This window comes from Podarcis melisellensis (assembly GCF_964234715.1).
Source record: "Podarcis melisellensis genome assembly, chromosome: 1".
Lineage (NCBI taxonomy): Eukaryota > Metazoa > Chordata > Lepidosauria > Squamata > Lacertidae > Podarcis > Podarcis melisellensis.
Window position 1 is genome coordinate 47,075,014 of NC_138528.1, and position 22,346 is coordinate 47,097,359.

General features: G+C 43.8%; 1 protein-coding gene across 5 annotated transcripts in view; it reads left to right on the top strand.

Annotated features, from left to right (window-relative positions):
• Positions 1-22,346, top strand: part of ACTN1 (actinin alpha 1) — a 93,805-nt gene that overhangs the window by 30,918 nt on the left and 40,541 nt on the right. For all 5 annotated transcript variants that reach the window (XM_081926319.1, XM_081926320.1, XM_081926318.1 and 2 more), the window contains exons 2-3: positions 19,754-19,868; positions 21,926-22,045. In XM_081926319.1, coding sequence (XP_081782445.1) covers positions 19,754-19,868; positions 21,926-22,045 — 235 coding nt within the window. The remainder of the gene's footprint in view (positions 1-19,753; positions 19,869-21,925; positions 22,046-22,346) is intronic.

Below are 22,346 nucleotides of genomic sequence, written 5' to 3' on the forward strand. Positions count from 1 at the left end.
CCTTCTTGCCTCTAGTACCTTCTTTGACTTTGCTCCTTAACCACGCTGGCATCCTCTTGGTCCTTGTGGTGCCTTTCCTAATCTGTGGTATACACTCCAGTTGAGCTTCTAATAGTGTGTTTTAGACAACTCCCAATAATTTTGAAGTGATGTGGAGCCTTTCAATTTCCCTTTTACAATAATGCACAATTTGATGTTTTAATGTAGGTTGTAAACCACCTTGAGATTTTTCTTCTTAAAAATATAAAATGGTATAGATGTGAAATGAATTAATAACAACCACAGTAATAATAGTTAATGGAATTTGTAAGCCTTGATATATGGAGATAGCTGTTGAATGTTTTAAAACAAATTAAATGAATGGATAATTTATCAATGAACGGTAGGTATGTTAAGCCAAATGGAGCCCCCGTGGTTAAAGGCACAATGTTCCTCGATTGAGTGTCAGGGGCAAACATATTTGTGGCTAGATCAGCCAGGCTTTTGCTCTCAGCCAGCAAGTCAGTTCTTAAGAACATGAGTACAGCCACATACTGTACTCGTTGCAAACTGTATGTTCTTGTGGATTCATAGTTATGCTTGAGGAGGCTAGAACAGTTGTTTTCTTGACCCCAGGACAACCCACTATGGCACAGTGTGAAAACTTTTCCTCTACAGTTGTGCCAATCTCTGATTTATGACAGATGTCACATGCTCCATTCTTCAGGTTTCATAGCAGGGGAACAATAAGATTTTCTCCTTAGCCTTCCCTTTTTAGCTAAGTAGAGCTATCACTTTTGATCACCATCAGGGAGGGATTTTTATACCCTGGTTTATATTTCTGGCAGCTGCGTGACAAAAGTGGCAGAGTTGGTAAAGTTGTTGAGCAAATAACTAGAAGAATTTAGAAAAAAAAATAATGAGCCGATAAGAGTTTCAACTATGGAAAATTCCCCTGCTTTCAGAATGTTGAAAGACTAGTGTCTGGTTTATGAGCCCTTCTGAAATTGAAGTTTGAAACCCAAAGTTGGCAAAAGAGCGCCCATGTTTTAAAAACAGAGTGCAGAATAGAGGTGAAAAAAATCCATCAGCATCTGATTTCATTTAGAAATGTCTGTTTCAGTGATGGGTGTGTTTATGCTGAAGAGTCTAGCACACAGTGAAAAAAAATCCTAATGCTCTCAGCATCTGAAAGCACCTTGGAATTGATCCTGCCTTTTTTCTTTTTCTTTTTTTGTAAAAAAGCAAAATTAAAACTAGCTTGGCTGCTGCCTCTTAGCTGGGATGGTCACATCCTATCATAGTTGAGAGCTGGGTACACTGTAAAGCAAGATGGCCCAACTTTTCATACCAAGTGGGCCACAAGAGTACTTCGACACGGAACCCATGGACCACACACTGTCTGCCTTGTTGGGGGGTGAGGGGAGAGAGGTAAAAATTAAATGCCCCCCTCAGCTTTTGCACTGCCTTTTTGGGAAGGGGAGGGGTCCTAGAGCCCTCACACCTCCTTCCCAAAGCTGGGAAACCACTAACCAGTGTTTGCAAAGGAGACATGGATGCGTTCCTTCCAACTGTTCCTGTACTCCTGCTCTGACCAAGCCACCTCATTGGTCATGTGGCTGAGGCCAATGAGAGTTCAAGTCCAACAGCCACAGGTCCCCCAGCCCTGTATTAAGTTAACTCCCTGCTTCATTGCACTGCTGTAGCTTTCCATCTGCTTCGTATATCATCCCCCGCATCTAATATACTGCAGCACAGACTTTCCCAACCTGGCTACAGCTGGTGGCAGTTGTCCAAAACTTCTGGACAGCACCAAGTTGGGGAAGACGGCAGGATGTAGATATGGAATAGTTTTTGTCTCCATTTTTGTAGCATCTTAACAACTCTGTGAAGGGGGGGGGGTCAGATTGGCACCCATCTAACTTTTCCCTGCCACAAGGCCTTGAAGATACTAGGCTGCTGTCCAAAACTCAAGGCATCAGCCATTCCCAAAGGCAGGAGGGGCCCCCGTGTGTTATTTGCTGGTGTGCTTCATGATCAGCATGAAACTGGTGTGCTGACATGGTAAGCAGATCATGTGCAACATTTAATTGGAGTTCAAAAGTTAGTCCAAAGGTTTCTCCCCAGCCTTGCTTTCTAAGACTTTTTTAACTGTGTAAAACTGGGGAGGGAACCCAAGATTGTTAATATAAAGGAAAGCACAGGCTTTGTTCCGACGTGTGCTACACTCCCTTTTCTTTTGTCCTGTATTCACACTTCTCTTCACTTCTGCTTTGTTTTTCAAACGGTGTCTGTCTGGTCATGTTTAGAATCCAGAAGAACTGTGGAATTTAACACCTAGCATTCTGCAGGTTTCCCTTCTGCATTTTTATTCTGTCTTCTTTGGTCTTGTAAATCTTATGGCTGTAACTTTAGCCAGTGCTGCTCAAACTCCTTCCTTTCTAGTATTTGTAAACTTTCCCTGCTGTGCCATATGTTAAATTACTCTTTTAGCCGGATACAGTAGCACAATATTGGTAACCTAGTCAAAGGGTTATATGTCTGTCAGATCTGAAGAGAGGAATGATTGGAAACTTCAGAAAAATGGGACTTGGGCTAAAAAACCTAAAAAACCTTTGAGTAAATGGAACTATTTCATGGATCCAGCACAAATAATTTTCTTTTTTAATTAAATGAATTTTGTTCCTGGAAAACTTAGACTTTTTTCTTCTTGAAGCACACTGGGATGAAAATGTTTTCTGAAGAGCTGGATTTGGCCACTTGATATTTTGGATTTGTTTTTGTTTGCTTGCTTTCATTTATTTCCCCAAAGACCCCTGGCAAATTTGTTTAAGATGAAACAGCATCAGTTCAGTGTTGATGTTGGACTTTTCTTGAGTCCTTTTCTCCAATAACTCTATTTATTCCATTCCAAGCACTGGCAGGAGATGTTTGGGCAGACCATTCATGCTTTTAGCCCTCATGTGTTCAGGCAAACACTTGAACACAACCTGAAGGACAGAGAGAACACAGGGACAGAACACCCTCAATATTTTGGGTCTGGTAATGCCCCCCTCCCATTTTGTGGTTGAACCTGCAACACTTTAAATTCTCCAAATGTACTCATCAACCCCCAAAGGTTGGGGAACCCTGCTTTAACCTTATGCTTAACCATTTGAATTTTCTCCATTCCTGGAGTATTGGATACTATTGTGACAAGCACACACTATGGACAGTTTCCAGGTAACCAGTTGGCCATGTTCCTGAAATTAAGAGTACTATTAAGCAGTTGAATATCCTGTCAGCCAATATATTATTTTCTCTTTGTATTTCTAGTCCACTTTCCACAATGTTCCCTCCCCTATTTCATTGGTCTTGGTACAGCCTTTTACCTTTTCCAACTCAGCTTTCAGTAACTGGAATCAGTGCCTCTCCTTCTCTAAACTGAAAACTGTCACCTTAAGAAGATTTATGAATGGTTGAGGGGAAGGAGGTCTGCTTAAAATGCTGTTAAAATTGGTGCTGCTCTTTAGAAAAGACCTGGGGATTATATGTCTAGCTAACCCCCATCTTTTAAAGCTGCAGGTTAGTCTGCAGTCATTTCGAAGTTAGTCATTTCAGAATTCAGTGCAAGCAATTTCTCTTGTGTGCCTTTTTCTGGAATGAAAGCTGAATCACTGGCAACATATGACAAATCTTCCTAACTGGACAAAACTGTTCTGCCTGTCTCTGCCATACATTAGGTATGCCTGGTGAGCATGCTGACCCAAGAAAGGTTTTCGAAACTGAAAAGGTGTAAAAAATCAAGTTAACTGTCAAAACAGCTTTGCTTTGCAAAGAAGAGAGCTAATTGCAGTTTTGGTTCCTAACAAGTCAGATGTGACTGGAGCATTACAAATATTTTGCATTGCCAATTCAGTTTTATATTGAAAAATACATGGGTTGCATGTGGAAATAAATTAGGGCATTTGTTATCTAGATTACTTTCTTTGGCAGATTTATAAGATATTGCCCCTTACTGGTGGTAGGTTTGCTAGCTACCCTATAATAATAATAATAATAATAATTTATTATTTGTACCCCGCCCATCTGGCTGGGTTTCCCCAGCCACTCTGGGCGGCTTCCAACAGAAATGAAAAATACACTAAAATGTCACATATTAAAAACTTCCCTGAACAGGGCTGCCTTCAGATGTCTTCTGAATGTCAGGTAGTTGTCCATCGCCTTGACATCCGGTGGGAGGGCGGGTGCCACCACCGAGAAGGCCCTCTGCCTGGTTCCCTGCAACTTGGCCTCTCGCAGGGAGGGAACCGCCAGAAGGCCCTCGGAGCTGGACCTCAGTGTCCGGGCAGAATGATGGGGGAGGAGACGCTCCTTCAGATATACTGGACCGAGGCCATTTAGGGCTTTAAAGGTCAGCACCAACACTTTGAATTGTGCTCGGAAACGTACTGGGAGCCAATGTAGGTCTTTCAAGACCGGTGTTATATGGTCTCGGCGGCCACTCCCAGTCACCAGTCTAGCTGCCGCATTCTGGATTAGTTGTAGTTTCCGGGTCACCTTCAAAGGTAGCCCCACGTAGAGCGCATTGCAGTAGTCCAAGCGGGAGATAACCAGAGCATGTACCACTCTGGCAAGACAGTCCGCAGGCAGATAGAGTCTCAGCCTACGTACCAGATGGAGCTGGTAAACAGCTGCCCTGGATACAGATTTGACCTGTGCCTCCATGGACAGCTGTGAGTCCAAAATGACTCCCAGGCTGCGCACTTGGTCCTTCAGGGGCACAGTTACCCCATTCAGGACCAGGGAATCCTCCACACCTGCCCGCCTCCTGTCCCCCAAAAACAGTACTTCTGTCTTGTCAGGATTCAACCTCAATCTGTTAGCCGCCATCCATCCTCCAACCGCTTCCAGACACTCACACAGGACCTTTACCGCCTTCACTGGTTCTGATTTAAAAGAGAGGTAGAGCTGGGTATCATCTGCATACTGATGAACACCCAGCCCAAACCTCCTGATGATCCCTCCCAGCGGCTGCATGTAGATGTTGAAAAGCATGGGGGAGAGGACAGAACCCTGAGGCACCCCACAAGTGAGCGGCCAGGGGTCTGAACACTCATCCCCCCCCACCACTTTCTGAACACGGCCCAGGAGGAAGGAGCGGAACCACTGTATGACAGTGCCCCCAGCCATAGGCGCCGACTCCATGGGGCTTGAGGGGGCCCGAGCCCCCTCAAAAATTCGTTTGGGGGGGGCTCCGCCCCCCCAATAATCTCTGGCGCCCCTCCAGCAGAGCGCCATCGCCGCCCCTCCCCCAGCCCAAAATGCACAGGGAGGGGCGGGCTGCATGCCTCCTGCCCTCCCTCCCGAGCAAAAGCTCCACCCAATTTCCTTTGGAGCTGATTAATAGGCGCAGCACGCTCTCCCCTATTCGCTCACGAGGAGGCGGCGCCACTTTATTTGCATATTCATGAGCTTATTTATTATTCATGAGCTTTCCCGGGGCCCCCCCCCAATATTTTTTATAAGTCCGCGTCCCTGCCCCCAGCTCCCAGCCCCCCCAGACGGTCCAGAAGGATGTCATGGTCGATGGTATCAAACGCCGCTGAGAGATCCAGCAGAACTAGGAAACAGCTCTCACCTTTGTCCCTAGCCCGCCGGAGATCATCAACCAGTGCGACCAAGGCAGTTTCAGTCCCATGATGAGGCCTGAATCCCGACTGGAAGGGATCCAAATGGTCCGCTTCTTCCAGGCGTGCCTGGAGTTGTTCAGCAACCACTCGCTCAATCACCTTGCCCAAGAATGGAAGGTTTGAGACTGGGCGATAATTGGCCATCGTGGCCGCATCTAAAGATGGTTTTTTAAGAAGCGGTTTGATAACCGCCTCTTTCAGCGGGTCTGGGAAGGCTCCCTCACGGAGGGAAGCATTCACCACCCCACGAAGCCCATCGCCCAGTCCTTCCCGGCTAGCTTTTATAAGCCAGGATGGGCAAGGATCCAGGAGACAGGTGGTTGGCTTCACTCGTCCAAGCAGCCTGTCCACATCCTCGGAGGCTGTGATCAATTACTTCAGTAATTCTGCTCCTCTTCCTCTTCCTCCAGCCCATGCCCAATTCTGACATAGCCATGGGGCTCATGACAGCATAGCATTAGAGGAAGAAAAACTCAGTTTAAAATCTTATTGCTTTCTCTCATGCCCCAGCTTGAGAGAGTGGGGACTCAAATTAAAAGCCCTTAGTTCCAGACCAAGTGATGGAGCAGCATCTTTGCTCCAGTTCCCTGACTTCTGTTTATCTAGCTTAGCTGGTCACTAGATATCCCCCCACACCCTGTGTTTGGATTTTGGACTATTCCTGTGTTGCCTGCATATTGGCTCTGACCTTGCTTCTCATGCCAGTCTTATATTTGGACTTTTTAAGATTGGGATGGCCCTGTGAGCTCCCAGCTGTTCTTCCTGTGTGGTGCCTGGAACAGGACATTTGCTGATAACTCTTTCAGACTCCACATTATTTGATCAAGTTTAATGAGATCATCCCCCTTCTCTGCTGTATCAGGTGATGTGTGTATGTATACATACTGTACATACAGGAAGCATAAACATAGGATGCACATTTTATAAGCACATTTACTAGCAGCACTTCTGTGGAACACCCAAAATATCCTGAATGAAGCGCATTTAAAACACACAAAATATGTCAACGAGTGAAAGACATTTATGTGGCAGAAGCTCACTTGGTCCCCAGAGCTCCTATGTAAACAGCAGCTGTGTTGAGATCAGTCCAGAGTTGACTGTTCCAGGTTTTGGCTCACAACTGAAAGAGAATTCGGAGGTGTAAACATTTAAAGGGCCGTGATACACTGCCCTTCCTCTGTCGTGAATCAGTTACACAAACAATAAACTAATAGTACTGTCATGGGGCAGGAGCAGACAACACATGGGGAGGCAAAATTCCAAGGCTCTAAGATCCTCAGAAATCTAATTCAAAGAGATCATGATTTCATCAGCTTCCTCAGGAATTTATGCCTTTCACCCCTGCCAGGTTTTCCTGATTACCAATCTTCTTTCCTCACCCCGTAGAAATGAATGAAGCAAAAGTATTAATTCATTTCTATGGAGCAGGGGAAAGGGGTTGCAAATACAATCGGGAAAACCCTCACACAAGAAACACGATTTCCATCTTACAATGTGAATAAAAGAAGATATAACTGGAGGGGGACTTATTTTTGTTTACGGCAGCAAGATAACTTAGCCCTTCTGGGTTAGAAGCTTTTGACTGTTTCAGGTGGTTGTTGTTTTTGATATGGAGTGCCCTTCTGAATTGCCCAGTGAGAAGACAGACTGTAGAATGCTTAATTCTCATACTGATTCTATGATTCTACAGATATACACAGTTTCTACTTTGCCCAGTGATTGCACCAGGTTCATTCTAGTTGAACTGGCTTAGGGATTATTATTTGATCATCTTGCCATGTGCTCTGGTATTTGTAACTCCAAAGTTTTGCTACCGGACACCCCAATCTCTGCCGAGCAGTTCAAGATTTCAGCAGTCTTGGTGCTCAACCAGGACTGGTGTTTCCTTAGGGGAAAATGTGGCATGGCGGAAGCTGTAGTGTCTTTATGAAATATGGTTTACTTCTACATATTTAGCTCCGAGTCTGGATGGAGCGAGGGATCAGAGCATCACATCTCATGAAGGGCTTCCTCCCTGTAACAGTGCAGCATTGGATTCAAAAGCAGCCCAAACGCCATCTCTCTGTTTCCTCCTCACAGCTTATCTGTCCCTCAGCCCGCATGGCCTCTGGCTCCACCCTTCTTCTTCCCCAAAACCCTTGCTAAAAATGCAACCCATGCCTCAAGTAAAAAGGACATTTCCCCCCCTGGGTAACATCACCCCCCTGTAACCCTGGCAACCTCCCCCTCCCAACTCTGCTATAATTTTTCACTAACTAACACACAGCTGGGGGAGGGACTCCACCCCCTTATTGTTTTGCTGTGTGCAAGGACACCTAGCTAGCCCTAGCTTGACTGAACAGCTGCTTTACAAATATGGTGGCCTCTTGTAAGTGACAGGAAGCTTGGGCCAAAAGGTGAAAGGAGGGGCAGACAAAATATTAAGGAGGTAGAGTAAAAGAGCAGATGTAAAGGTCAGTTAAAACTGGAATGTCACATTGAAAGCTGTCAGGAGACCAAACTGCCTATTTGTCTTTTTAAATAACTGGCATTTGTATGATTGCGACGTCGACATTTAGATTGCAAAAACTGTTAAAGGACTCAAGTGAATTATGACTTCAGTATTTTTTTTTCCTGCGGTGGTGAGCTCCTCAGTGTTATTACAACTGTTTGATGGTCTGCTACTTAGTGATGAATTAATGCAGCTTTTACAAAGCAGCATAATGGTGGGATTTACATAATACAGGAATTTACTGTACCTTTTTTATTTCTTCAAAATGGTGTCGAGAAGTGAGTTGTAATAAAACTGTAGGAATAAGGGCAGAACAGCCAAGGCAGCTACGTTATGCTGAGGTTGTCCTGCCCTCTCTGTAATGTGCAGTACAACTTACTCCTACGTTCCTGTTATTGCTGCCCAGAGCATTTGTCCACTCCTGCTAGTGACAGCCAGCGATGTGGGGGCTGGGAAAACCCAGAGGCAGGGATGGCTTACAACAAACACTCAGTTGCCCTGAGTGAGGTGCTAAGAATGTCTTCAGCAGGTAGGAGTTGCAGGCTCTCTCATTCAGAGGTAGGATACTTTGGGCATGATGCTGACCTTAGTCAAGCCAAAGAGCTATGCTAGTGGATCAATAGAACCTGAGGAAGACTGTTGAATTTATAACATCCCTTTGAGATGGTTGTTTTTTACCTTCTGATATATCTACTGAGTGGGTAATTTTGCCTTCAGCAGTATCAAGGGTGCGTGGCATATTTGCTATCTTTAGTCTTGTCTTTGTTTCTTTTTTTTTATAATAATTTTTTATTGAAATTTTCCATTAAGAACACCAAACATATCCATTTACATATCACATAATTTATCTTATTTGGACCTCCCTCAACTTCTCTGATAATCATTTGTAGTTCAAATCCTATCTTCACATTCCTTTATTTCAATATTTCCATTAAGTTTTATATTTCTATTCTTATTTGACTTTTGGTAATATTTCCTTATATTTTCACAAAGCTTCTTTAAAACACACTAGCGTTGTACAATCCTCACATATATTTTTCAAATACTCCGTGAATTTCCCCCAGTCCTCAAAAAATCTTTGGTCTTTTTGGTATCTAATTTTTCCAGTTAATTTGTCCAGTTCTGCGTAATCTGTTAGTTTTGTCCTCCATTCTTCCAAGGTCGGAACCTCTTCGTGTTTCCACTTTTGGGCCAACAATGTCCTTGCTGCGGTGATTGCATACTGGAACAGTTTGCAGTCTCTCCTACTTATATCCATTCTTGTTATTCGCAACAGGAAGGTCTCTGGTTTCTTAGGAAAGCTATACTTTAGCATTTTCTTTAGTTCATTGTATATCATCTCCCAGAACCCCCTTACTTTCCTACAATCCCACCACATATGCATAAATGTACCTTCTTTCTCCCCGCATCTCCAACACTTGTTACAAATTTTGTACATTTTTGCTAGTTTTACTGGTGTCATATACCACCTGTAAACCATCTTCATTGCATTTTCTTTTAATGTAACACATGCAGTAAACCTCAAATTTTCATTCCATCTTTTTTGCCAATCATCCATTTCTATATTGTATCCTAAATTTAGGATTTAGGAGTCTTGTCTTTGTTTCATTACTGGGCACTTATGAAAGTTGTGACACTATTACTTTCTTTTGCATGTGGAACACTCAAAGGTTTTGTTGCTTGGCTCTGACGTACCTGTTAATACAATGGCATTTGCTTTGTGAGAGTGGGAAGGCTTGCTTGTCAGTTGGCTGGACTACAATATTGCCCAAGGCAGAAACGGCTAGGAATGATCTTCTGGGATGGTTCTAATTGTGAGTTGCATTGCCTTGAAGTTCATGTTTTATATTTGTGGTTCTGACTGAACTTGTTACCAGTAGCTGGAATGAAACAGAGTTGGGTGCCCATTGTACAATTGCAAAACATTTCCCTTGTTCTAAAACCCTATGGAGATAAGTGTTTACATCAAAGACACAATGTTCTAAGGCAGGATGCAAAGAAGTCAGATGAATGTAATGTCAGGGACACTTGACAGCAGTCTTGTTCCCATAGAGAGGGCAACTCCTTTCAATAGCTGTGGGGTTCAGCCAACCTGACGGAACAACTTCTGTCTCCATTCAAATTGATATGCTCAAAGTTGATGTTTCTGCCTGTATGGGACTTATATTCCCACGCACCCCTCTATCAGGTTGATGGCAAGTTTGGAGGGGCATGATCTAGCTTGGGAAATGGCATAGAGTAAAAGGATTAAGCTGCTGCTAAGATCAAAACTGGAAACTTCAGTGGCAACTTTAATTTATAAAGAGTCAACAAGAGCTGACCTTTGCATTGTGTTTGTTTGGTTTGGTTGCATGTTGTTTACCACTGCTCCGTTCCATTGTTGCAAGCAGTTATACCAGGTGAGATTAGTTTTGCAAGACCATGGAGCCTGCCACCAATTCTCTGTTCCAGAATTGGTCTTCTAAGACAAATTTCTCCTGAGAGGTTCATATACACGATTAGTCTTGTAAAAAAAATGTTTGGAACCCTGCATGGGGAAAACGTAATTTGATGTGAGCGGGGGTGGGGTGGGGGAATAGAAGCAGCTTTTTTCCAAAATAAAAGAGTATCGTGTTTTATTTATTTATCAATTTATTTATTGCAAATACTCCTTCCTCCAAAAGAAGCCCAGGGCAATATACAACAAAAGATAAAACAATAAAATACATAAATAAAGAAAATGCATGGGAAAGCCAAAAATATCTGTAAATGAACAGAATAATACAAACACAGAATACTCCACTGTGGTTAGGCATTTGAGGGCAAATTGTAAAGGTTGGGGTAAGTGAAATCGCCTTCAACTGATGTCTAAATGCAAACAAGTAGGACAACAGTGGGCATTGCAGTTAGGGTGGCATTAATGGAGAAGGCCCTGCTGCATGTTCCCAAATCACAAATCCTAGGGAGGACTGCAAATAGACACACCCACCCTGGTAGATTTAAAAAATAGAGTCAGCTGGTATTGGAGGAGCTCCCAAACAGTTATTTAGGACATCCGGTTCATCCGCTGGTTCAGCGATGACATAGGAGCAAGATAGGAAGCTGCCATATCCAGAGCCAGACCTTTTGTCTATTTAGCTCACTGACTGGTTGTGAGTCTCCAGGGTCTCAGACACGTTCCCAGCCCTGCCTGGATGATGCCTTGTTGAGAGGAGGTTAGGATACAAACAACCAAACGAATCAAAAGTAGCTATTGCAACATCCTCTGTTGCTTAACCAAAACAAAATTTATTGAGGCTCAGCAACGACAAAAATACATTAGTCTACTTTTCATTCATGCCATGGCAATAAGGTGTGCACACAAATGTACACATCAAAAGAGTGGTTGCCATGGCCAAACTCTGTTATCTGCCACCTTCACTATCCTTTAGTTTGAAAGACTTGAATATCAGCAAGTCCATCTCTGATTTGGGCTTAATTCTTTCTTTGCCGCCGTGCTTCAGGTAGGCTGACTGTCTTTTTCTTCATTCATTTTTAAACAACAAAGCACTGCTGTTAAACCATCAAAGACTGTAAAATGCCTACGTGGATGATGGTGATAGGGAGATGGGATCACGACATCACAGCTGCCAGCCAATCAACATTGCTTGTGGTTTAAGTCAGTCGCAAACCTGCTGAATCCCAGTGGCAATGAGCGTGCTTCACTCCTAACCTGCCCTCCAGTGGGAGCCTCTGCTGGATCTGGGTTCTTTCTACGAAGAACATGTCAGGATCCAACCCATTATTTATGATTACACTTTAGTGTCATTCCTTCAAGGACGGTGTACACGGGGCACCTGTCCCCCCCCCCACTTTTATTCTCGTAGTGGTCCTTTGAGGTAAATCAGTGTGAGAGATGGTCGCCGGCCCCAAGGTCAACTTCATGACTGAGCTGAGTTTGGTAGCCGAATAATTGTTCCTGGAGAACCTGCACAGCTGCTCGCAAGAATCTCAGGAAACACAGGTGCTAGTATTCCGCTTATCACCTCTTCTTGTCCCTGTCCGTGTTTGTAAAGGAAGTGAGTTTGGCATCTTTCAGCAAACTTTCCTTCTTCAAAAGATTTCCCCTCCCACACAAGCACAACACCCCTTCCCATAGGAAGTGTGGCAGCACTTACTGGTTTCCTGCTGCTGACTGGCTTCTGCTAGGTGTAATTTAGTGTTGTACAGGGGAAAACAATATAATGGGGGGTATTGTTCTCAAGAGGGATGTTATGGTCGGGTTCTGTAATTCCATGTGCAGCCAGACTTTGAAATGTCTCAGCCAAGTGAAATCTATGGTTAGAGGCAGTGTTGGACATGTTCAGCACGTACAAGGGAGGCACCAAACCGAATCAAGCTGCTTGGTTTTCAGTGAAGAAAACGTGGGTTTCTGCTTCAGTTTGTAAAGTTAGGCCTTGTTTCATAGTCTGCATGCCAGTATTGTTTGAGGTGCACAGAAGAGTCCATGGTTTGCAGAACTTAGCAGAAGAACCTCTCACGTACAGCTGCCAACTCCTTTGGGCAGTGAGGGAAATGGAAAGCAAGTTGCCAGAGTGCAGGAGGGAGGAGAGAAGGGGCAGCACCTGCTGCTAAGTGAGCTGCATAGTGAGCACTGGCTGAGGAACAGGGGCGGACGGGGGAGTGTACTGCCCTTCACCATCGGGGAGGGGGTACCATCACAGCTACCCCCCAACATGCGCCATGCACCATGCCCCTGGGATGCGTGCCAGCCACCCCCTAGCTGCTCTTCACCCCCGGTGCCAGAGCATGCAGCTTCACCACTGATTGTGAGTCCACAGATATAGAAGCAAGTGCACACATGGAAAGGGCAGTAGCTCCTGCCCTTTCTGACACATGGCAACATGAACTAGAGGAGGAGACAAAGCTACTGTTCAAAATCAAGTAGAATTGTGAGCATGTGCTATTGGATTGCTGTGATATATTTGACATTATTGACTGAAGTCAATTGAATGTTAAACGGTGTCGATCGACCACTTTGTCTTAGAAGCCATAAGTTCTAATGCAGTTGGCCTCCAATCAACCATTTGGCTGCTTGCTTGCTTGCTTGCTTATTTATTTATTACATCTATAGACCCACTTTTCCTCCAAAGAGCTCAGAGTGGTCACATGGTTCCCTGGTCTCCATGTTATCCCTACAACAACCCTGTGAGGTAGATCACTCGAGTCTATGGTGGCCCAGGATTATTCAGTGAGGTTCATGGGTGGGTTGGAATTTGGACCTTGGTCTTCCAGTTCCTGGCCCAACACTCTCCTATACCATACTGGCCTTTGTGGATGACACAAAGTAAACTAAGATGGTAAAAATGGAAGGTTTCTGCCAGAAGCTCCAAAAGGAACTCTCCAAACCAGATGAATGGGCAACAAAATGCCAAAGGTAGTTCAAGGTAAGTAAAGTGCTGCTCACAGGTGGGCAAAAAACCCAAATCCCGGCTTTACAGTATAAATTGACTGGGTCTTAACTGGCAGTTACTGATCAGGAAAATTATGTTGGAGTCACGGTTGATAGCTTAGTGAAAAATCTGGTCTAGGCTAAAACAGCTAGGAGGTACTAGGAAAGGGATAAAAAAATAAAATCGCCAGTATTGTAATGCTCTATATACAAATCTATTGTGGAGTAAAATTGGAGATACTGTGCAAATTTGGGTCACCATATCTCCAGAAGAACGGCTAGAAAAAGTGTAGGAAAGGGCAATAGAAATTGTTGGGTGTGAGGGGAGCACTTTCCCTACAAGGAAAGGCTACAATGATTGGGGCTTTCTTGTTTAGGAAAAAAAAGATGAATAAGGGGAGACATTACTGAGATTGTTCACTTTCTTCATTCTATGTATAATTTTAGCAAATATACCCCCCTTTCTCTCAAAGTACTAGAACCAGGGGTAATCTGATGAAACTGAGTGGCAGCAGAGATAAGGTGGAAGGCACTTCTTCATACAGTGTACAAATAATGTAGAATCATAGAGTTGGAAGAGACCACAAGGGCCATCGAGTCCAACCCCCTGCCAAGCAGGAAACACCATCGGAGCACTCCTGACATATGGTTGTCAAGCCTCTGCTTAAAGACCTCCAAAGAAGGAGACTCCACCACACTCCTTGGCAGCAAATTCCACTGTCGAACAGCTCTTACTGTCAGGAAGTTCTTGCTAATGTTTAGGTGGAATCTTCTTTCTTGTAGTTTGGATCCATTGCTCCGTGTCCGCTTCTCTGGAGCAGCAGAAAACAACCTTTCTCCCTCCTCTATGTGACATCCTTTTATATATTTGAACATGGCTATCATATCACCCCTTAACTTCCTCTTCTCCAGGCTAAACATGCCCAGCTCCCTTAGCCGTTCCTCATAAGGCATCGTTTCCAGACCTTTGACCATTTTGGTTGCCCTCCTCTGGACACGTTCCAGTTTGTCAGTGTCCTTCTTGAACTGTGGTGCCCAGAACTGGACACAGTACTCCAGGTGAGGTCTGACCAGAGCAGAATACAGTGGCACTATTACTTCCCTTGATCTAGATGCTATACTCCTATTGATGCAGCCCAGAATCGCATTGGCTTTTTTAGCTGCCGCGTCACACTGTTGGCTCATGTCAAGTTTGTGGTCAACCAAGACTCCTAGATCCTTTTCACGTGTACTGCTCTCATGCCAGGTGTCACCCATCTTGTATTTGTGCCTCTCATTTTTTTTGCCCAAGTGCAATACTTTACATTTCTCCCTGTTAAAATTCATCTTGTTTATTTTGGCCCAGTTCTCTTTTGAAGTGTGATCCTGTCCTCTGGGGTGTTAGCCACCCCTCCCAGTTTGGTGTCATCTGTAAATTTGATCAGGATGCCCTTGAGTCCATCATCTAAGTCGTTGATAAAGATGTTTAATAAGACTGGGCCCAAGACAGAACCCTGTGGCACCCCACTAGTCACTCTTCACCAGGATGAAGAGGAACCATTGATGAGCACCCTTTGGGTTCGGTCATTCAGCCAGTTACAAATCCACTGAGTGGTAGCATAGTCAAGACCGCATTTTACCAGCTTCTTTACAAGAATATCATGGGGCACCTTGTCAAATGCCTTGCTGAAATCAAGGTAGGCTACATCCACTGCGTTCCCTTCATCTACCAGGCTTGTAATTCTGTCAAAAAACGAGATCAGGTTAGTCTGACATGACTTATTTTTCAGAAATCCATGATGACTATTGGTGATCACAGCATTCCTTTCTAGGTTCTCCAGAATCTTCCCTGGTATTGATGTCAGACTGACTGGGCGGTAATTATTTGGGTCCTCTCTTTTCCCCTTTTTGAAAATAGGGACAACATTTGCCCTCCTCCAGTCTGCTGGGACTTCGCCTGTTCTCCAGGAATTCTCAAAGATGGCTGCCAGTGGTTCTGAGATCACATCTGCCAGTTGTTTTAATACTCTTGGATGCAGTTCATCTGGCCCTGGAGACTTGAATACATCTAAACTAGCCAAGTATTCTTGTACTATCTCCTTAGTTATTCTGGGCTGTGTTTCCTCTGCTGAAATAGTTTGTTGAAATAGTTTGGGCTGAAATAGTTTGGGCTGTGTTTCCTCTGCTGTATAGTTTGGCTTCCTGGGTCATGCAAACCAGGGCATAGGGGATTGTACTACAGAAATTAGGAGCAATAGCACACACTGGTGGCTTCTGGGACATGCAGAGTTTTTGCCTTGGGGCTGGACATTACTTATGCTGTCAGCTCCATCAACCTTGTCTGTAGTTTTTCTGCAATAACCACCATTGGCCTCTCTGCTGTTAAGGAAGTGAACAGTACAAAGGCTATCCCAACACTCGCATTGCTCGGGGAACGAAGACCACAATAGCATGTTCCTGTTTGCAACCTGCACTTCAGTTTTTTATTGGAGCTTTTCCTATTTTTGACCACACTGTGGCTAAAACATCATCCTTGCATTGTGTGGTTAGACTGCAGAATGTAGCTGTAACTTCATAAAAACATCTTGCTATCAGCATGTATATTGCCATTCTTCTCTTAGCCTTTGAAAAGAAAGTTTGTCTCTTCTTTATTTTGTTTTTAAGGAGTAGCTTGAAGATCAGTGATCCATAAAACATGTTGAGATTATTGTACTGCATTTCTTAGGTAGGAGTATTGTATCTCATTCCATATTTTCCTTAAAACATTTTTGGTTTAAGATTATTAAAATACTAATTCTGCACCTGGGTGGTTGCCCACAATTTTGTCTTTTTTCTTGATTGGGATGCAGCCCTCTTTTCTTTTTTCTTACCTTGTATCAGCAGGTGAAGCAAATGTGTTTTCCTTTTTTCTGAGGGAAAATCCTAGGTTTCAGTTACATGGTCCTGTTTCAGATCTCATATCACGCGCTCAAATTAATGCTAGTCAGAGGCACAAAACTCTAATTTTAATCCATTCATCATTCTCCTAATTAAGAGCCAGCTAATGAGTTGCCAGCTCAAATGCTTTACTTTAATTTCATGGTGCTTTCCTCTCCTTAAAGCTGCATAGGCTGAGACAGGCTTATGCCTGCTTCCTATGGAGCAATAATACGTCTCTTACTGTTTTTGCAACCATTCTCTGTATGGAACCTTTACTTGATGATTATCTTCAGATCGATGGCTTTTCTCCAGTGCAGAATAACTGTCTTATTTCTAGCTAGTACGTGGCATAATTCCTCTCCACCCACTTGGTTAGAAATCACTGGCTCTGCCATTGAAACAACAGTTTTGCTTGCTCACAGGATGGTAAATTGTAGCCAGTAGCTTGCACCGCTGTGAATAAGAGATAAGGTGGATGGAGCACACAATAATTACTAGCCTTGCGTGTTATGTGTGTGTGACACTGTCCTTCAGTAGCCATCTCAGAGCTTAATATACAGAAGAGTAAACATGATTGTTGAACAATAGTACAATTGAACTTGATAGGTGATGTCTTTGTGGCTCAGAAGAAAATGAAATACATCTTGCTGCTTTGTAACTTTTATAGAGATCTCCAGAGCTGATTGCCCCAATAATAGCCATTTTGGATCCCAGGAAATGCCTTGCGTATTACACTTCTCATTTCTTCTCTGTTACTGGTTCCCAGTACGTTTCCGAGCACAATTCAAAGTGTTGGTGCTGACCTTTAAAGCCCTAAACGGCCTCGGTCCAGTATACCTGAAGGAGCGTCTCCACCCCCATCATTCTGCCCGGACGCTGAGGTCCAGTGCCGAGGGCCTTCTGGCGGTTCCCTCATTGCGAGAAGCAAAGCTACAGGGAACCAGGCAGAGGGCCTTCTCGGTAGTGGCGCCCGCCTTGTGGAACGCCCTTCCAGCAGATGTCAAAGCGATAAACAACTACCTGACATTCAGAAGACATCTTAAGGCAGCCGTGTTCAGGGAAGTTTTTAACGTGTGATATTTTACTGTATTTTTGGTTTCTATGGAAGCCGCCCAGAGTGGCTGGGGAGGCCCAGCCAGATGGGCGGGGTATAAATAATAAATTATTATTATTATTATTATTATTACAAACAGAAACCGTAGCTAAAATTATGTTGAGCGCAAGGAGGACACTGGCTGAAATCTTTTCCCAAGCCAATGTAACCAGGCTCCCTACCTGTCAATAGAGCCATTTGATATTGTATCTCTTTTTTGTATGTTAACAGATGTCTGAGTCCTACTGCGAAGTCTGTTGACTGGTTCAATAAATTGATTGAGCCGTACAACTGAAGCTATCCGTTAAGGGTGTCCTTTTGTTTTCAGGCGGCTTTTAAGTTGTTGCAAGGTTTCACTATTGATTTTGTTGGGGCTGTATTTCTGTATTTCTTTTCTCTTTGTTCTTTTATCGTGAGTGGCATTGTTCTTCTTGGAATTTTGAATTTTTGCTTTTTGATTGTGAGCCATCCTATTGGCACTGAACGTATGGGATATTTTTAAAAAATAGAAATAAATAAATATGTAAAGCCAGCTGCCCTGTGCAAAATGTGGCTCTTAAAGCAACTTTTATCTGCTTCCCTGCCCTGGCAGAAGCACACCTGATTTCTTTTTTAAAATCAAGGTGGTTGTTTTTTAAGTGAATGGATTGCCCAACATTGCACCTGTAAGAAAAAGAAAACTGTTCCCAAATTCACATGTGTGAGAGAGACATTCTCAAATGCATGCCCTCTGTTACTTTGAAACCATGACTTTCAAATGGTGCTGACTTCATTAGAAAGCCTGGCCATCTGTGAAGAGGGTGGGTTGTGCATCCTAACACAGTGGCCCATGCAGCTTGTCTGGAGAGCAGGACTGCCCTGAGGTTTGCCCTCACGGATAAAGAGGAACAACTGGGAATAGGTAAATTCCTTCTCTTGCAGATAAGCCAGCCGAAATGTCTGAGACAACACTTAAAGCCAACCTGCCTGTCCTCTTCAAAGGACAAGAAGTTTGCCACGATTCTAGCTTCTGCTTTTTTGGAAAACAGCAGCTATTCCCCGTCCTTCTGACCCTGACCTTCCCTCCTATATGTCCGCTTTCTAAGTTTTCCATCCATCCCAGCACCAGCTGTCTGTTCCATAGCAGAACATGCATAGATCCTTGCATGCATTGATGCACATGCACTCTGTGGTTTGGGGAACTAATCCAACTCTGGTATTAGAAAGGGGAATGGAGTAATATTACCCTAAACCCCCACCCCCACACTTCCTAAAACCACACAGGAATGCCCCATACAAACCAAGCAGTTGTTATGTTGTAACAAAGTTGAAGTGTAACAAAGTTGAGGTAAGTGGGGCAGTAATCCTTGCCCCCAGTCCAGTGTGAATCAATAATATCTGTTGCTAAAGAGCATTCAGCCAAAACATGACTTGCTTGGTAAGGGGAGAGGTCCCACTGCATCAGGATCCTATTCCCCCTTCTAGGTGATCCACACAGTCCAAGAGGGCTTGCCCTATACTCCGAGAACAACTACTGTAGATTACAATGGTTAGCACCCAAGAGTTGGAGAGAGGACCTACCTGTTTCCTAGCTTTGATAAAGAGACAAGCTTGCAAACCCTGGAAGGGAGCTTCTGTAGAAACCCTTGAAAGCAAAACACCATGGAGAAGATTTGTCATTTCTACAGAAGCAGTATGGTGGCAAAAGCTACACTTGTTAGCCTTCATCCTACCATTCAGCCACTTCAGATATTGGCGGTTTTCTTGCAATCTTGTTGTTGTTGGCACCCGTCTGTCTCAGGAGACAATGAAGGAAGTGCGCCTTTGAGGGTGAAGTCAAACCGCTGGAGGGTTACAGTGTCTGCTGTGGCTTGGAAATCATAGCCTTGTTCGGGGAAAATGAGTGTGCTCTCTGTTTTTGATTAGAAGCCTATTGGAAAACAGTAAATGAAGTAACCCTGTTGGGAGGGTATCCTTGCATTCAGATCTGTAGAGTACATTCAGGCTGCATGGGCCAAATTGCCTTGAATTTTTCTTCTTGCCAGCACTCATTCTCACTTATGGCCTTTTTATCTCCAGGACGTTTCTGCCCTGCAGAACTTCAATATAATTATTCCCTGACACTCACCAAGTAAATCACAGAACCGGTGCTATTGAAATATGGGTTTCTTTTCAGCAGCCCGGTATGTTCTCTTTGGAGATTAATTATTCCCTTTTCTTCTCTCTTCCAGACATTTACAGCCTGGTGTAACTCTCACCTCCGCAAGGCTGGCACGCAGATTGAGAACATAGAAGAAGATTTCAGGGATGGCCTTAAACTTATGTTACTCCTGGAAGTCATATCAGGTAAGACAGCCATTGTGCAAAGGTTAAATGCTTTGGGGGGAAACTCCAGTCTAGTGAGTCTGCTAAAGTACAGGGGCTAATAGTTCAAGCTTGCACAAAGGTAAGGAAGAAAAATCAAGTGTGGCCATCTTGTGTACTAGCATCATGGACTTAGGACATGGTTTGAAATTTCAGCTGGAAGGGGGAAAATAACCTCAAAGATACAAAAGATGGGGATCCAGTGGCATGCAGTGCCATTAATTAGCAAAGTACGGTAACTTTCATTTCCCCACATTGCACCACCATAGCAGTTCCCGTAAGGAACATGTTCTCAGACTTTGTTAAATAGTCGTATAGGGCTTCCCAGGTGTGCTTGTTTCTGTCCTTCTTTATATCCTTGGGGAAATGCAGAATGTTCCTCCTTCCCATGCCTGATACAAATGGGTCAGGGTTCGAAAGGCTGCAGAATGCTGAAGCGAGGTACTGAGAAGGGAATCCATGAGCCGTGGCTTCTTTTGATGCTTGCCAGAAACCAGCCGAGTCGAGTCCCTCGCATTATTTATTTTTGTCTTGTTTATCTTGTTAGTGAAATGCTCACTCATGCATAGGGAAGGCGGTGAAAGCTGAGAGGAAGCAGTGCAGAGAGCATGATAGGAGGGACACAAATGACTGAAGGGAGAGTGTCTGGGTGCTTTTCTGTTCAGAAGCAGCATGTGCCTGCCCAGAACACATCTCTTGTCTCCTGACATTCATTTCTCTTTCTGTGCTTTTTTATTTTTTAAACGTGCAGTCTTTTTGTACCCAGCCAACATACTTTAGGAAAGTCCCTTGCTGCATGCCTGGCACTGTGGCATATTCAGTCTTGTAGCTGGGACCAGGGCATTCTTGATCTCTTCAAGGCCACAATGACTCCTCTTTTCCTGAAGGAAAAAAACCCAGCTTGGAAACCCCTTTTTTCCATTTAGCAAAAGAGGATCACACATGTCAAGTGTCGGTGATCCCCTTTGAAAGTGTAGGACAAGCGCCCACTTTGTTGTGGCATCGTGTGGTAAAAAATGCCATGGCCACAGAAGAAGTCAATAGGGTCTTGTCAGAAGAAAATGGGGCTGTTGTTCTGTCTCTCTCAGCTTCAGTTTTCATTGCTCTTGGCTGCAGTTCAAAGTAAACACTAAGTATAAAGGCTGGGCACGCAGTAATTTAAAACGAAAGGGTAAGTAACAGCAGGAAAGCAAGGATGGTGGTGCCCTGAATCCTTTGCTGTGCAGGTGGGTTCATACCCTTCTACGAGATTTTTTACTGATGGCCATTTGTCCTGGGACCTATTTAAAAGTGGTCTTGGTGAAAATATGCGCATACATTTCATACAAAAAAATCATGTGGAGCCAAGCCTCCATATACGAGTGTTAATCTTGCATTTAGTTAGAAGTGTGCTCTGAATGAAGGCAACTGAGTGCAATATTTAAAGCACTTTGTTTTCATTTGGCTGGGTTCCTATAACTGTCCAACATGAGAGAATTGCTCTTTAATTTTACTGGAAAATAAAACATTTTCATTTTTGAGGCATATTTAGGATTATTAGAGCTGTGGTAGCTAACCTGTGGTCTTCCAGATGTTGGCATATGGATTCACAGTCCAGCAAAATACAGAGGGCAACAGATTAGCCACCTTGCATTAGGGACATGTGATACTGTCTTCCTGGAACTATACCACTTGAGGGTACATGTGTGCTGACTGCATATTTAAATCTTTCTTTTCTGAAAAGCTCCCTTCTATTATGAATGAAGATTTTAGCTTAGTGTTCTCTCAGTTTCTTATGAGCTGGGTGTTCATGTGGAGAAGCCTTCAGACATGTGATTCCTTTGATTGCTTTCTGAAATGATATGGTCTTTGCGAGTGCATAACATCTCAACTGTGAACACAGCTCTGTAGATTGCAGTTGTGGTATTGCAATAAAAGACCAACAGAAAGTTTCCCGAGGTAGACTGCGATATTTCGGTTGTATATCAGTTGTTTACTGAAGTGGAATGACGGAAGTTCGTTGAAAAAGTGGAACATAACTCTTTTCTCTTTCTGACTAGGTGAACGTTTGGCTAAGCCGGAAAGAGGCAAAATGCGAGTGCACAAAATCTCGAATGTCAACAAAGCCCTGGATTTCATTGCTAGCAAAGGAGTCAAGTTGGTATCCATTGGAGCAGAAGGTAAGTCAGAACCCACACCAATGGGAGCATATAAGTGGGTCACAAGGCTACTAAAATTATTACAGGAACTGGCCAACTTTTCCACTACAAGGTGACGGTTGTACTACTGTGGTGGTGATTGTTATGGAATCCCCTAAGTTCAATATATGTGTTTAGCAAGCAAAGACTCTTGACTCCTGTGTGGGACTGCAGATAACCATATTACACGTTGAGCACAATTGCAAGTCTGGTTTCTACCAGGCTCCCCAACACGTAATGTCTACCAAAGTCCAGAAAGTGTGTGGAATAAAACTGCACTGGA